General features: G+C 43.0%; 1 protein-coding gene across 1 annotated transcript in view; it reads left to right on the top strand.

The window, feature by feature from the left end:
- The first annotated feature begins 1,013 nt into the window (after positions 1 to 1,013).
- LOC148515060 (asialoglycoprotein receptor 1-like) overlaps positions 1,014 to 15,212 on the top strand; it is a 68,899-nt gene continuing 54,700 nt past the window's right edge. The window contains exon 1 of the mRNA XM_088480527.1: positions 1,014 to 1,341. Coding sequence (XP_088336653.1) covers positions 1,014 to 1,341 — 328 coding nt within the window. The remainder of the gene's footprint in view (positions 1,342 to 15,212) is intronic.

The raw sequence follows: 15,212 nt of genomic DNA, 5'->3' as shown, positions 1-15,212 counted from the left end.
ATTTGTCATTAAGCCAGCAGATAAGGGAGGTGGGATTGTGATAATGAATACAGCAGACTATTTGGTGGAAGCAAATAGGCAGCTGCTGGATTTATCCTTTTATATCAAGATGGATCACAATCCCACCTCCCTATGTCAACTAGAACTTAGAAACCTGCTTGATGAAGCTCTGATTGATGGCACAATTACCAAGGAAATATCCCTTTTTTATTTAATACACACCACACGATACCCACATTTTATTTTTTAACTAAAATTCGCAAATCACTTACTGCACCACCAGGGCGTCCTATTATTTCTGGTGTTGGTTCACTCACTAATAATTTATCATCATTTGCAGATTATTATCTTCAGGGTCATGTAAAGAATCTGAAATCTTATATAAAAGATACTAAACACTTTTTGAATAAAATAAACAATATAATTTGGAAAGAAAATTACATTCTATTAACGTGCGATGTAGAAGCACTGTATTCAAATATTCCCCACAAAAAGGGAATAGAAGTGGTTGAATACTATCTTGGACAAATGAAAACATTTCGGGTTCTTTGCGTGACTTTATCATATGTTCTATAAAGTTTATTTTGGAACACAATTATTTTGTTTTTAATTCTGATTTTTACTTACAAACCAAAGGAACGGCCATGGGGACCAGGTTCGCTCCGAGCTTCGCTAACCTCTACATGGGATGTCTGGAGGAGGAGCATGTTTGGGGAAGCGAGTTCGGGGTGAGCCTGGTCTACTATGGAAGATTTATAGATAATTTATTCATTATTTGGGATGGGGATATTTTACAATTGGATTGTTTTATTAATAATCTAAATCACAATTCTTTTGGTTTAAATTTCACATTCCACATTAGTACTCAAGAGATTAGTTTTTTGGACATTGCGCTTAAGATCATAGATGGTAGGTTAACCACAGAGACATATGTAAAACCAGTTGATCAAAACTTAAATTATAAAAGCTCACATGCATAGTCATGGAAAAGAAATATTCCAAAGGGACAGTTCATGAGAGTAAAAAGAAATTGCTCTACAGAAGAAGCCTTTGATAGACAAGCTAGCTTACTTTTCAATTCTTTTAGAGAACAAGGTTATCCTATTAGTATTCTACAACAAGCTTTAGAGGAAGTGAAAACTATTAATAGAACAGATTTACTAAAGATGGAAGATAGGGAGAGGATACAAGATAATAAAAGAGGAAATAAAATTAGTGATAGGTCAGCATTATTTATCACGAAATATAATCTTTGTGAACAAGAGATTAAATCAGTTATAAAAATGAATTCACTTATCCTACAAATTGATACAGTTTTAAAAGGAGAAGTTGTCCTAGGTGGTAAGGTTATATTTAGGAGGTCGGACAATCTAAAATCCAGTCTTGTATCCAGTCCCTTCTGTGATAACAGTAAAATCATAGGAAACTCTAATACCTGGTTACCTGTAAAACCACAGGGTTTCCATAAATATGGGAGAAATCGTTGTAACACATGTAATCACACAAAACAAAAAACAACGGAGTGTATTTCATTCACGTATAGCACAAAATTCCCTATTAAGGAATTTATAAATTGTAAATCTTCTTATGTGATATATGTAATACAATGTAACTGTGGGAAACAGTATGTAGGGAGGACTACCCGACAATTAAATACTAGATTTATGGAACACTGGAGGAATATATGCAAAGGAATAAAAACACATCCACTCTCTAGCCATTTTGTCTATTGTAAGGATGCAACTCATGAAGCTATTAACATTATAGGAATAGAACAGATAAAATCTACAGCAAGAGGAGGTGACAGATACAATCGGCTCTGTAAAAGAGAAGCTTTCTGGATATACCAACTGGGAACGCTTTTCTCAGAAGGTTTAAATGATACCATCGAACTCAACAATGCCCATTAGATGTCCTGGTTATGTCCTGGTGTCTACTGGCTAGGATCAAAGTTCCCTTTGGGCTAGGTAGTATTTACTGGGATTAGTTTAGTTAGATGCTATCTCCGTTCTTTGTTTTCACCTTATATGTGCAAATGTATATGCATCTACATTTAGTTTAGTATATATATATATATATATATTTTTTATTATTCTCATGCCTGGTTGCCTTATTATGATGAATATCAAAATTACATCACCCCTAGTGTTCTCACGGTGGGCTGATGAAAGCATGTTGTAGGCATATGACAAATTTCTCTCTCTCCTCATCTTGATGGATTTTTTATATATACATATTTTTTATATATACATATTTTTTAAGTCCCTCTTTTTTTGTTTTTTATGTTTTAAAAAATTTTTTTTTAGTATCTCATGTTTTATGTATTTGATTAATCCACATGATAGAATTATATCGTACCTCATTAGCTTAATATTGATTGGTATCATGCAATCTGTACACATTATGATTTCTTGTTAAAAATAATGATACAGATAAAATAAAATCCTGGATTTGATTTCAATATTTGGAGTGATATAATGAAGAGTTAATCTGTTGAATAAACAGATCAACCTATGCACACTTATGATCTGTGATACACGGGTGAGGCTCAATTGAGCCCTGAGTGATAACCCAAACACACATGCGCGAACTCCGTGAGACTGATAAAAGAAGAGTCTCATTCAATGTGGAGAATATTGACTGAGGAAGCTGCTGAATAGATAGGCGGAGAAACGCGTTTTTGAATACCCAGAGACGCTGACTAATACTGCTTTGCTCTGATTGTCTGCCAATATACAGGGTACCCTGAGAGCCGAGTGATATACTATTGGTAACAGCCACAAGCTAAGTGCCAGAAGGATCCTTACTGCTGGTGTGAACGGACTTCTTGCTGTTACACAGGTGATTTAATTGTATCTACAATGGAGTGTAACTACAGTGGCTCTGTTTGAAAGTTCCACAGTGACTGTGGCTATATATACCGACTTGTGTGGCCATGGTGAATAGCATTTTTATGCATATGCTTTAAAAATCAATCTAAGGAATTCCTTGTGAGAATACATTATCCAGAAGCCGATATAAGGAGTCTGTGAAATTGTACAAATTGTACCCATGTGAGCGGGGAGAATAAGTACCGTATAAAGAAAACAAGTGATTGCTATAGAGGAAGTCTTATTACTCTAAGTGCTACACAAGGATCTATATAAACATTCCAGATAGTCACTGCCGAAAACCAACTAAGGAAGTGGAGGGGAGGCCGGTGAAAACACTGTGATAATCTGCATTTGCTGTATATAAACTGCTTTAACTATTTCTGGATTACCACAGAAGCCGTCGTTCCATATTTACAGATACCATCTTAGATCTATGTACATAGTGCTGTATTTTGTCTGGTTTGTTTCAGCTCTAATGTATATTTCACAATTTTTGAAGTAATTTACATCTACTAGATGAGAATTATTATGTACAACTAGACTAAATATTGTGCATTTATCAATAATATATGTTCTCAACAATTGGAATTATTTGCATTGGTTATACAAAATACTATTATTGTACTTATGTGTAATAGGAATATAAGTGTATAATACTGTATGCGTAATACTATAGAAACTATTGTTTCTTTCTGTGAATTACAGTAACTATAGGTATCCTCACAGAGCATTCACACATGTATGTCAATTGATGTTATATGATGTATAGGTCTGACTAGCCACCATTGTGTTTTAAGTATTTTTGTTGTTATATAACCAATTGTGTGATACGATAGACAATTGGTTACAGTATTGCCGGTCATATCTGGTATATGGTCTTATTAAAACTATTGAAGTAAAGGGATTTATAATAAATTCATTTTTTAATTTTAATAGCTGTCTCAGCGCTCTCTCTTTTATATATTTTTTCTATGTGTCAGATTAGGAGATCGTGAATAGATTTCCTTTTAGAGAGCTGCAGTCTCAGCTTTAGTTATTTATCTAGAACAGTGCCAGGTATTCTTTTTTCTGTTTTATAAATGGGTGACCTAGCCTTAACCGGCTGTCTTGGAGCTATCGCCCCTATCAGACATTGTGCCTCCGGAGCACCGACTGCAATCCCCGGGCTGGTGTTCCCCGTTATAAATGGGTGACCTAGCCTTAGCTGGCTGTCTTGGAGCTATCGCCCCTATCAGACATTGTGCCTCCGGAGCACCGACTGCAATCCCCGGGCTGGTGTTCCCCATTATAAATGGGTGACCTAGCCTTAGCCGGCTGTCTTGGAGCTATCGCCCCTATCAGACATTGTGCCTCCGGAGCACCGACAGCAATCCCCGGGCTGGTGTTCCCCATTATAAATGGGTGACCTAGCCTTAACCAGCTGTCTTGGAGCTATCACCCCTATCAGACATTGTGCCTCCGGAGCACCGACAGCAATCCCCGGGCTGGTGTTCCCCATTATAAATGGGTGACCTAGCCTTAACCAGCTGTCTTGGAGCTATCGCCCCTATCAGACATTGTGCCTCCGGAGCACCGACAGCAATCCCCGGGCTGGTGTTCCCCATTATAAATGGGTGACCTAGCCTTAACTAGCTGCCTTGGAGCTATCGCCCCTTTCAGACATTGTGCCTCCAGAGCACCAACAGCAATCCCCGGGCTGGTGTTCCCTGTTACAAATGCGGCAGGAGTGACAATAACGACCAAAGGCGTCATGAGTGCACCTTGACTTATTGAAAGCAAAACACCTCCCTCTCGTCACCCCTGACGCGCCAGATCTAGGTAAAGAAACCATTTTGGGGGAGCACAGAGTCCACAGAAGGCCGCCGCCCCTGTTGCGAAACCTTGAGCCAAAACTCGTCATCTTTAACACCGAAAGGAACTATGCCATGGCCCTCATGCTTGTGCCTGAACTGACAATCATAATCCTTCCAAGACGTGCCCTGCGACCGAGCGAACATATCATGCACTAAGTAAATATATCTGATAACATTCTGATGTTCTCCGGTCGCGTCTCTAAATAACAAGCCGCAAAAATGAGCATCCCTTTGAGCCAGGAATTGTAACCACCTGGCTTCCAGAGCTAAACCCTTCTTCATATCATCCGTCAGAGTGAAAAAATCAATGAACTTACCCCTGCGGATCCTTTCCCTAACGCTTTTGTGCAAACCCCGAAGGACAGCAGTATTAGCGCAACGCACAGAATCAGCTCCCGGCAGCGGCTCAATATGGCGGGAAGCCTGACCTGTTTTACTCCCGCCCTCAGCCTTTTCAGCTAAATGCCGTGCAACCAATCTAGCAATCTTATTTCACCATAGACAATGACATATATTAATTAGGAGACTATTAATCTAGACCTGTTTTACAAGATATTAAGACATATACAAACCACACATTAAATATAGCAAACTAGCTGCAAAGATAGGAGTTGATCAGCCTCCTAGTCTCAGATTAGTAACAGTGGCCAATTGTAATTCACAGCAAAACATATGTCAATTGTATCAAATCCTAAATATGAGGATGTTAGATACTAATTGAGTTACAAAGATTGTGTAATATTCCATGGATTTTATCCCTGTAGATGTAACATATTCCTGATAGATAATAAAGTCTTTTATGGAGCAGCTGATAATTTGTTTTGTGGTATATATATATATATATATATATATATATATATACACACACACACACACACACACACACTACCGTTCAAAAGTTTGGGGTCACTTAGAAATTTCCTTATTTTTAAAGGCAAAGCACTGTTTTTTTTCAATGAAGATAACATTAAATTAATCAGAAATACACTCTATACATGGGGTTAATGTTAATGTTAATGTGGTAAAAGACTATACTAGCTGCAAACGTCAGGTTTTTAAAGGAATATCTACCTAGGTGTATAGAGGCCCTTTTCCAGCAACCATCATTCCAGTGTTCTAATGGTACATTGGGTTTGCTAAGCGCTGTAGAAGACTAATGGATGATTAGAAAACCCTTGTGCAATTATGTTAGCAGAGCTGAAAACGGGTTTGCTCATTAGAGAAGCTATGAAACTGGCCTTCCTTTGAGCTAGTTGAGTATCTGGAGCATCACATTTGTGGGTTTTGTTATACTCTCCAAATGGCCAGAAAAAGAGAACTTTCATGTGAAACTCAACAGTCTATTCTTGTTCTTAGAAATGAAGGCTATTCCATGCGAGAAATTTCCAAGAAACTGAACATTTCCTACAACAGTGTGTACTACTCCCTTCAGAGAACAGCAGAAACAGGCTCTAACCAGAGTAGAAAGAGAAGTGGGAGGCCCCGGTGCACAACTGTGCAAGAAGACAAGTACATTAGAGTCTCTAGTTTGAGAAATAGATGCCTCACAAGTTCTCAACTGGCAGCTTCATTAAACAGTACCCGCAAAACGCCAGTGTCAACGTCTACAGTGAAGAGGCGACTCCGGGATGCTGGCCTTCTAGGCAGAGTGGCAAAGAAAAAGCCATATCTGAGACTGGCCAATAAAAGGAAAAGATTAATATGGGCAAAAGAACACAGACATTGGACAGAGGAAGATAGAAAAAAGTGTTATGGACAGACGAATCAAAGTTTGTGGTGTTTGGATCACACAGAAGAACATTTGTGAGACAGAACAAGTGAAAAGATGCTGGAAGAATGCCTGACGCCATCTGTCCAGCATGGGGGAGGTAATGTGATGGTCTGGGGCTGCTTTTCTGATTTATACAAGGGTAAAAGGGATTTTGAATAAGGAAGGCTATCACTCCATTTGGCAACACCATGCCATACCCTGTGGACAGTGCTTGATTGGAGCCAGTTTACACTTCCAACACAACAATGACCCGAAGCACACCTCCAAATTATAAAAGAACTATTTAGGGAAGAAGCAGGCAGCTGGTATTCTGTCTATAATGCAGTGGCCAGCGCAGTCACCAGATCTCAACACCATTGAGCTGTTGTGGGAGCAGCTTGACCGTATGGTACGTAAGAAGTGCCCATCAAGCCTATCCAACTTCTGGGAGGTGCTTCAGGAAGTGTGGGGTGACATTTCTTTAGATTACCTCAACAACTTAACAGCTAGAAAGCAAAGTTTGAAAGACAAAATTATTATATCAAATAAAAATTGTTATTTCTAACCTTGCCAATGTCCTGACTATATGTTCGATTCATTTTGCAACTCATTTGATAAAAAAAAGTCAGTTTTCATGTAAAATATGAAATTGTCTGGGTGACCCCAAACTTTTGAACGGTAGCGTGTATATATATGTACTGTATATAAGACAGAATACACAGGTTATACTTAGCTTCTGCTAGGTGTTCAAGCAATACAGATCACTCAGCTTCTTCTTAAAATGGGGTATGGTACCAGGGATAACTCGTTTATCTTCAGCCAATATACATTGGCGATACCCTACTACAGTCTCAGGTCCACCACATGCTAAAGGGCCTTTGTCTAAGTCTTGATTTATATACCATAATCTGGGTGTTGGCTTTCCAGATATTAAACCAACATTAGTTACCAACTGGGTACCAACAAAAGTACAGGCGCAATGCTGTTTTCTGCCCTTAGCGTGGCAGAAACAGCACTGCACCATGAAGTTGAGTCGGAGAATGCCAATTCTCACTACTAAACACCCTGTTTAAGGCATGAGGGGTGGGAGAACAGGCATTCTCTGACCTAACAGCGCACAGCATTGGATAGCTCTGGGAGCTCCCTCCCGGCGCTATATAATTCGCGTTAAATTGAATCGAGCCCAGTGACAATGTTGGACACAGTGTAGTGATGTTTTTGTCTGCGTTGCATCGTGCATACATCCTGACGGTGGTCATACAGAGTCCTGGTACTTACTCAGAAGGGAATTATAAATGTGTTGGGCATTCCTGGGCAGTTACAGGTGATTGGCTAATCAGACGCAGATGTAATGTAGTATGGGTGTGTTATTGGGGTGTCACGGGTGTGTTATAGAGGTGTTGTGGGTGTGTTATTGGGGTGTCGCAGATGTGTTATTGGAGTGACGCGGGTATGTTATTGGGGTGTCGTGGGTGTGTTATTGGGGTGTCACGGGTGTGTTATTGGAGAGTCACAGCAGTGTCACTGTAAGTGGTTGTGTACAGAGACATGGAATCGCTCACATTGGAGGCCATACTCAGACAGATGATTTGCACCTAGGATAGGACTGGTGCAAGTTTCACTGATGTACTCTACATGGCGAACCCCATAAATACACCATATTCCAGGGAAACAGACATTGGCAGTTTCAGTTTTGAAAAAAACTCTTGCTTCTGGGGAGAGTGTATCCCACCGCCCTCAAAAGACCCTGCCCCCCCAACAGACCCCACCCCCTTTAGGGCTGCTTCCTGAAGTTTACCGGGCTGGTTTTCTTTCCTAGTCTGCCCCTGGCTCCAGCCATATTAAATATATGAAAGGTAAGGGAGGACTAAAATGCCCTCCTGAAGATGCAACTGAGCTACGAAGGACCTACTACCCCTTGCTCGGGTACAGAGTGAGCGGCACTGCAAAGAGCACATAAGTAGGAGACCTGACCTTACTTAAAAGGGACAAGTGCCCCACAGCGACCCCTTCCTACCACAGCTAGGTTAACAAAAAAAATGAGCCTACCACCACAAAATAAAACAATTCAAGCTACCCTAGAAAAGAAAAAATCTCCATAATAAAAATTCCCAAACATAAATTAGATAAATGAACCCCACCCGGTCTGTACAACTGCAGCTCATCCAACCAGATCATGGGGGTGTCTTACCACTATGCCCTCAGAACACTTGAAAAAATGGGATACAGCGATGATTTTCTTTCTGCTTTTATCCAGAGCTGCATGGTACCTGGACCCTCGCCAAACCAAACATGGCACTATCTCACACCATACCAGCTGCATAGCCGGCCACCGTTTTCTCAAAACAGAGATATCCACCTTTACTTTCAAGATCAACTCAATACCTTCCACCTGCCCAACTTCATTTCCACCAAGATGAATCAATAACCAGTCTTGGAGCCCTCAGTTCTGCTCTGAAAAGAAAAGTACTTCAAGTGAAGATGGCAACCAAGACCCGTAACACCTATCCACCTAACCCTATGCCCCCCAATAACAAAGTGTTCTTCCTAGTTAGGGGGTAGTTCTCGGTCCAATTAACGTATAAGCAGCACACAAACACACTGTTCTGGCAGAACGCTGTAACAAAAATTAACCCCTAATGTCAGAAACCACAACCAAAACCATTACAGGAACAGGAGAAGAAAACCTACTATAGGGAAAGAAAGAAACAGAACCCAAGTGAAGGAGGAAACTTAAAAAACCTCCCGTGGACCATGTTATGAGCCAGTTGTGATAGAAGGTCCCTTCGGAGGAAAAATTAAAAATACCTTCACACCCTCCATTTTTGAATATGAATCATTCAAACACTGGCAGGTAAACAACGTTTCTGGGTCAATGTGGAAGAGCAAAACTAGAGCGAATGTACTGTGTTCTTTGTATGTCACTGACTTTCATCTACTAACCCTCTGAATGTCTATTGTGGAGAAACCATCAGCCGCAGCACATGTAGCAGCACCTATCCTATAAAATGCATGCCATAATCTTTATCCTTTAAACTGGACTGACCCAAACAGTGCTTAAAAACTGCTGTGAACTAAAACTTAGTAAGCGGGGAAATAACCTGTATGAACGGATCAATGGCTGCAACCTTGAGGCTGCAAAATGGAATAAACAGAGCAAAGATTAAATGGGCATATTGTGCTATTAGACTGGACTCTCAACATAGACCAGGCTTGCCTACCCTTCTGATTTGCTCGGGAGCCTCCCGAATATCGGATGCTGTTCCCGACCCCAGGAACGGCAGGCAAGCTTCCTGGATGCCGCCTGCCCCCTCCCCATCCACTAACAGAAATCCCCACAGCGGCGGGGAGTGATGATGCAATTCACGCTGAATCGTGTCATCACAGCCCCACCCCCTGCTTCACAATGCCTTTAATGATGGCATTATAAAGAGGGGATGTGGCCACGATGTGATCGTGTGGCTCCGCCCCAATCCGTCATCAGTGTCTGGCCACATTCCACACACTATGCAGGCATTCAGCTCCCTCCTGGAAGGGCAAGTATGACTTTGACCACTGCAATGACTTTTACATAAAAACCTCACTCTCCCTAATTTGCATGCAAGCAAACGCATTGATGCTGACAGGGGTGTAGAGAGCCCTGCCGGGCCCAGGTGATGAGGGGTGTGTGATCTAATCATCGGAGGCATGGCCACGCTTCCTTGAGCTTAAAAAATATACAACACTTTTGCAGCGCCGTGTAACACGTGACAAAGGGCAGGCATGCTAGCACCTGTAGTCCCACTGTAAAATACAATAGTTTCCTTCTATTCTTCACTTTATTACCCCCATACCCACTGCTACAGAGGTGCGGGGTAGAGCCCCAGACTTCAGACCAAGCCTGGAGTTTCAGGAGAGGTTTACTCCTTTTTTGGGGGGTCCCTACCTCCCCTGAAATCCCCGGCTTGGCCTGAGCGAATTTGGGTGAGAATACTTTGGCCCTGGACACCCGGTAATAAGGTCTCCTGGCTGTGGCATTACACCCCGGCTGTTTTGGGTCCAGTGCTGGTTTTAAATATAGGAGGACCCCTACGCATTTTTTATCCTTCTATATTTAAAACCAGGACTGGCCCTGCAGCCAGGTGCTGGTTCTTAAATTATGGTGGAACCCTACTTATTTTATTCCCCGTAATTTTAGGAACCTGGACTGGCTGGCTGGCTGGCAAGTCTGAGGCTGGTTATGCTTTTGGGGGGGACCCTACGTCATTTTTTTTGTACAATTAAACTGGTTTTTACAGGTACAACACAAGCAGCTTACACATATATCTCACTGATATATCTCACTGATAAGTGCAGGCTGCTTGCTAGGAAGAGTTGTGCAGAGAGAGATCACTACAATCTCAGGGGAGATAACTCACTCGAACTTGCTTAAAAATAACCCGAGATACTCGACCTACATCACCTCAAATCGCCTGATTGTAAATTTGAGAGATTAAAAGTGAGTAAATCACCCAGGTTTTAGAGAGTTCCAGAGACTAATCTCTTTGAAAATCGGGACAATCTTAGTAAATTTAACCCATTAGTGTTATACTCAAATATAAAATGAGTATTATCCATGTAACCATAAAATGTTTGTAATTTTATGTGGAATATATGATCTGATTTGTGCCGGTCGGCAATTATATTATAATAGCTGCAAACTAAAAATTGTGTTTTAAATAAATTTGTTTGGACAATCAGCACCTCTATTATCTATATTTATTTGGTTGCTTTCTGGGGATTCGTAATTACCCCATTATAAAGGCTGCATATTACCAATGTAGATAATTAGTAAAGTGCCAGCTGTTTACCTATTCTACATTGGGTGCTGGGCAGGTTACATTTGGTTCTGGACAGGCAAGATCTGGTGCTGGGCAGGTTACATTGGGTGCTGGCCAGGTTACATTGGGTGCTGGACAGGCTAGATCTGGTGCTGGGCAGGTTACATTGGGTGCTGGCCAGGTTACATTGGGTGCTGGACAGGCTAGATCTGGTGCTGGGCAGGTTATATTGGGTGCTAGACAAGCTAGATTGGGTGTTGACCAGGCTAGATTTGGTGATGGGCAGGTTAGTTTGGGTGCTGACCAGGCTAGAATGGGTGCTAGGCAGGTTACATTGGGAGCTGGGTGGGCTAGATTTGGTGCTGGGCAAGTTACACTGGGTGCTGGGAAGGCTAGATCTGGTGCAGGGTCGGTTACACTGGGTGCTGTGCAGGGCACATTTGGTGATGGGTAGGTTACATTGGCTGCTGGTCAGGCTACATTGTGTGGTGGGTTGGCTAGATTTGGTGATGGGCAGGTTATATTGGGTGCTGGGCAGGTTAAATTGGGTGCAGGGCAGGTTAACTTGGGTGCTGGGCAAGCTAGCTTTGGTGCTGGGCAGGTTAGGTCTGGTGCCTGGCAGGTCAGATTTAGTGATGGGCAGGTTACATTGGGTGCTAGGCAGGTTACATTGTGAGCTGGGTGGGCTAGATTTGGTGCTGGGCAGGTTACATTGTGTGCGGGGAAGATTACATTGGGTGCTGGGCAGGTCACATTGGGTGCCTGACTGGCTAGATTGGGTGCTGGGCAGGATACATTGGGTACTGGGCAGGAGACACTGTGTGCTGGACATGTGACATTGGGTGCTGGGCAGGCTACAATGGGTGCTGGGCAGGTTACATTGGGTCCTGGGCAGGAAACATTGGGGGCTGGGCAGGCTACATTGGGTGCAGGGCAGGTTACATTGGGTGATGGGCAGGCTAGATTTTGCACTGGGCAGGTTACATTGGGTTCTGGACAGGCTAGATTTGGTGCTATGCAGGTTACATTGGGAGCTGGGCAGGTTACATTGGGTGCTGGGAACGCTAGATCTGGTGCATGGCAGGTTTAACTGGCTGCTGGACAGATTACATTGGGTGCTGGGCAGGATACATTGGGTGCTGGGCAGGCTAGATTTGCTGCTTGGCAGGTTACTTTGGGTGCTGGGCAGGCTTCATTGGGTGCTGTGTATATTATATTGAGTGCTGGGCAGGCTACATTGGGGGCTGGCTATGTTATATTGGGTGCTGGGCAGTCTACATTGGGTGCTGGGCAGATTACATTGGGTGCTGGGCAGGCTAAATTGGATACTGGGCAGGCTACTTTGTGTGCTGGGCAGGTTAGGTCTGGTGCCTGGCAGGTCAGATTTAGTGATGGGCTGGTTACTAAGGGTGCTGTGCAGGTTACATTGGGTGCTAGGCAGGTTACATTGTGAGCTGGGTGGGCTAGATTTGGTGCTGGGCAGGTTACATTGTGTGCGGGGAAGATTACATTGGGTGCTGGGCAGGTCACATTGGGTGCCTGACTGGCTAGATTGGGTGCTGGGCAGGATACATTGGGTACTGGGCAGGAGACACTGTGTGCTGGACATGTGACATTGGGTGCTGGGCAGGCTACAATGGGTGCTGGGCAGGTTACATTGGGTCCTGGGCAGGAAACATTGGGGGCTGGGCAGGCTACATTGGGTGCAGGGCAGGTTACATTGGGTGATGGGCAGGCTAGATTTGGTGATGGGCAGGTTACTTTGGGTGCTGGGAAGGCTAGATTTGGCACTGGGCAGGTTACATTGGGTTCTGGACAGGCTAGATTTGGTGCTATGCAGGTTACATTGGGAGCTGGGCAGGTTACATTGGGTGCTGGGAACGCTAGATCTGGTGCATGGCAGGTTTAACTGGCTTCTGGACAGATTACATTGGGTGCTGGGCAGGATACATTGGGTGCTGGGCAGGCTAGATTTGCTGCTTGGCAGGTTACTTTGGGTGCTGGGCAGGCTTCATTGGGTGCTGTGTATATTATATTGAGTGCTGGGCAGGCTACATTGGGGGCTGGCTATGTTACATTGGGTGCTGGGCAGTCTACATTGGGTGCTGGGCAGATTACATTGGGTGCTGGGCAGGCTAAATTGGATACTGGGCAGGCTACTTTGTGTGCTGGGCAGGTTACATTGGGTGCTGGGCAGGTTACATTGGGTGGTTAGGCAAATTATGTTATGGACTTCCGGTGGACTGAGCAAGTGAGTTGGCCGCATCTTAGCTCAACTCCGTTTCTGGCATTTTTACTATGCAAAATTATGCTTTCCCGAGTGACAACCTTCTACCATATGTGTCCCCCCGGACAGGGGAATGACTGACTCGGAGACATATTTATAGCCAGTTCAGAGTGCACATATATCCCCGGAGTCTGGCCTCAGAGTGTGGCCCGCTTGGCGATTAAACACTCGGCGCCATTTATGCCGACACACAGCCCTGAATCTAATGTGAGGATTTCACTGCTCGACGATACCCAACCACAGCAGCCAGTGTTCAAAACTCAACACAATCATAGAGGAAAGAAGGTCACTGGAAAAAAAGAGATGGTCACTTAGTATGTAACAGTGGGTGACAGTGGCTGTTACTATTTGTATGGTGCTAACGCCCATTTTGTCACACTATCTACATGCAGGGCACTTATTTCCCCTTTTCATTCTTTGTGGTCATCTTAGTTTTAAGGAAACTAAATATTAAATGCTTTAACTTTGTAATTCTGCAAAATCTCAGAAGTACAGATCACAGAACAACCCGAGCGGCATCTGATTCACCCGCAGAGAGAATAATGGACATCCATGAACAGGAGATGAGTGCAGGTACAGTAATTATGTTTTATTGTGACCAGTAGCAACATCAGTCATGAGGACAGGTCCTTGTACACAGGATATATAAATATAATGAACTATGAATAATGTTTTAGTAACATTGAGGATGGCCATCTTCAGCAGGACCTCTGGTGGTGCACTGAGATGGCACCAGCACTAACTGCGTATTCCTAGTGTATATTCTAAGTCAAGAGCAGGGAGATGAAAATAATACTGATAGGAACCTGGCTAGATAATGCTTTCATAAAGCTGTCTGAGGAAGCTGCTGAGACTCAAAAGAGAGGTGGGGAAATGCGTTACAAACTCCCACAAGTGTATGGATCCATGCTGCATGCAGAAAAGGAACATTCAGCTGAAAGTGCGCTGCTGCTGAGAACAGAAAGGATTAATAATATCTCATTCATACGGCTCCTAGTGAGTATAATCACAAAGATTGAGTGACTCAGAGATCACTAGAGCAGGGGTTCCCAACCACAGTCCTCAAGGCACACTAAAGCTGGCAACACACTAGACCAACTTTCATCCAAACATCCAACTAGTTGATTGCTTGGAATGAAAATCTGGTAACGTATGGGAGTAACTGGTGATCAACAATTTGCTCCTAAATGCCAGAAAACAGATGAAAATGGTCATCAGACAAGTTTGTTAAATGTTTGACATAAACAATTTGTTCAAACAGCTTTTGTCCATTTTCCAGCGTTTGGGAGCAAATTGCTGATCCTCAGTTACTCCCATACGTTAGCAGATTATCATTCCAATCAATCATCTAGTTGGCTGGTTGGATCTAAGTTGGTCTAGTGTGTGGCCAGCTTAACAGTCCAGGCTTTAAGCATAGCCATACTTGAGCAGGTGACTTAATTTGTACCTCAGTTATTTTGATTTTATCATCTGTGCTTTATCATGGATATCACTAAAACCAGGAATGTTAGTGTGCCTTGAGGACCGAGGTTGGGAATCACTGGGTTAGAGGATTGAGCTAAATATTCCATTAAAAGTGTATGCTGAGGAATTGGACTATCGGCAATATACCACTGGTGCAACACTATCAGCACACCGAATAGAAGGAGC

This window comes from Taudactylus pleione, unplaced genomic scaffold (genome assembly GCF_031769625.1).
Source record: "Taudactylus pleione unplaced genomic scaffold, aTauple2 ptg000255l, whole genome shotgun sequence".
NCBI classification, from domain to species: Eukaryota; Metazoa; Chordata; class Amphibia; order Anura; family Myobatrachidae; genus Taudactylus; species Taudactylus pleione.
Note: the sequence above shows the minus strand (reverse complement) of the source record. Positions and strands in the feature narration are given on the sequence as shown.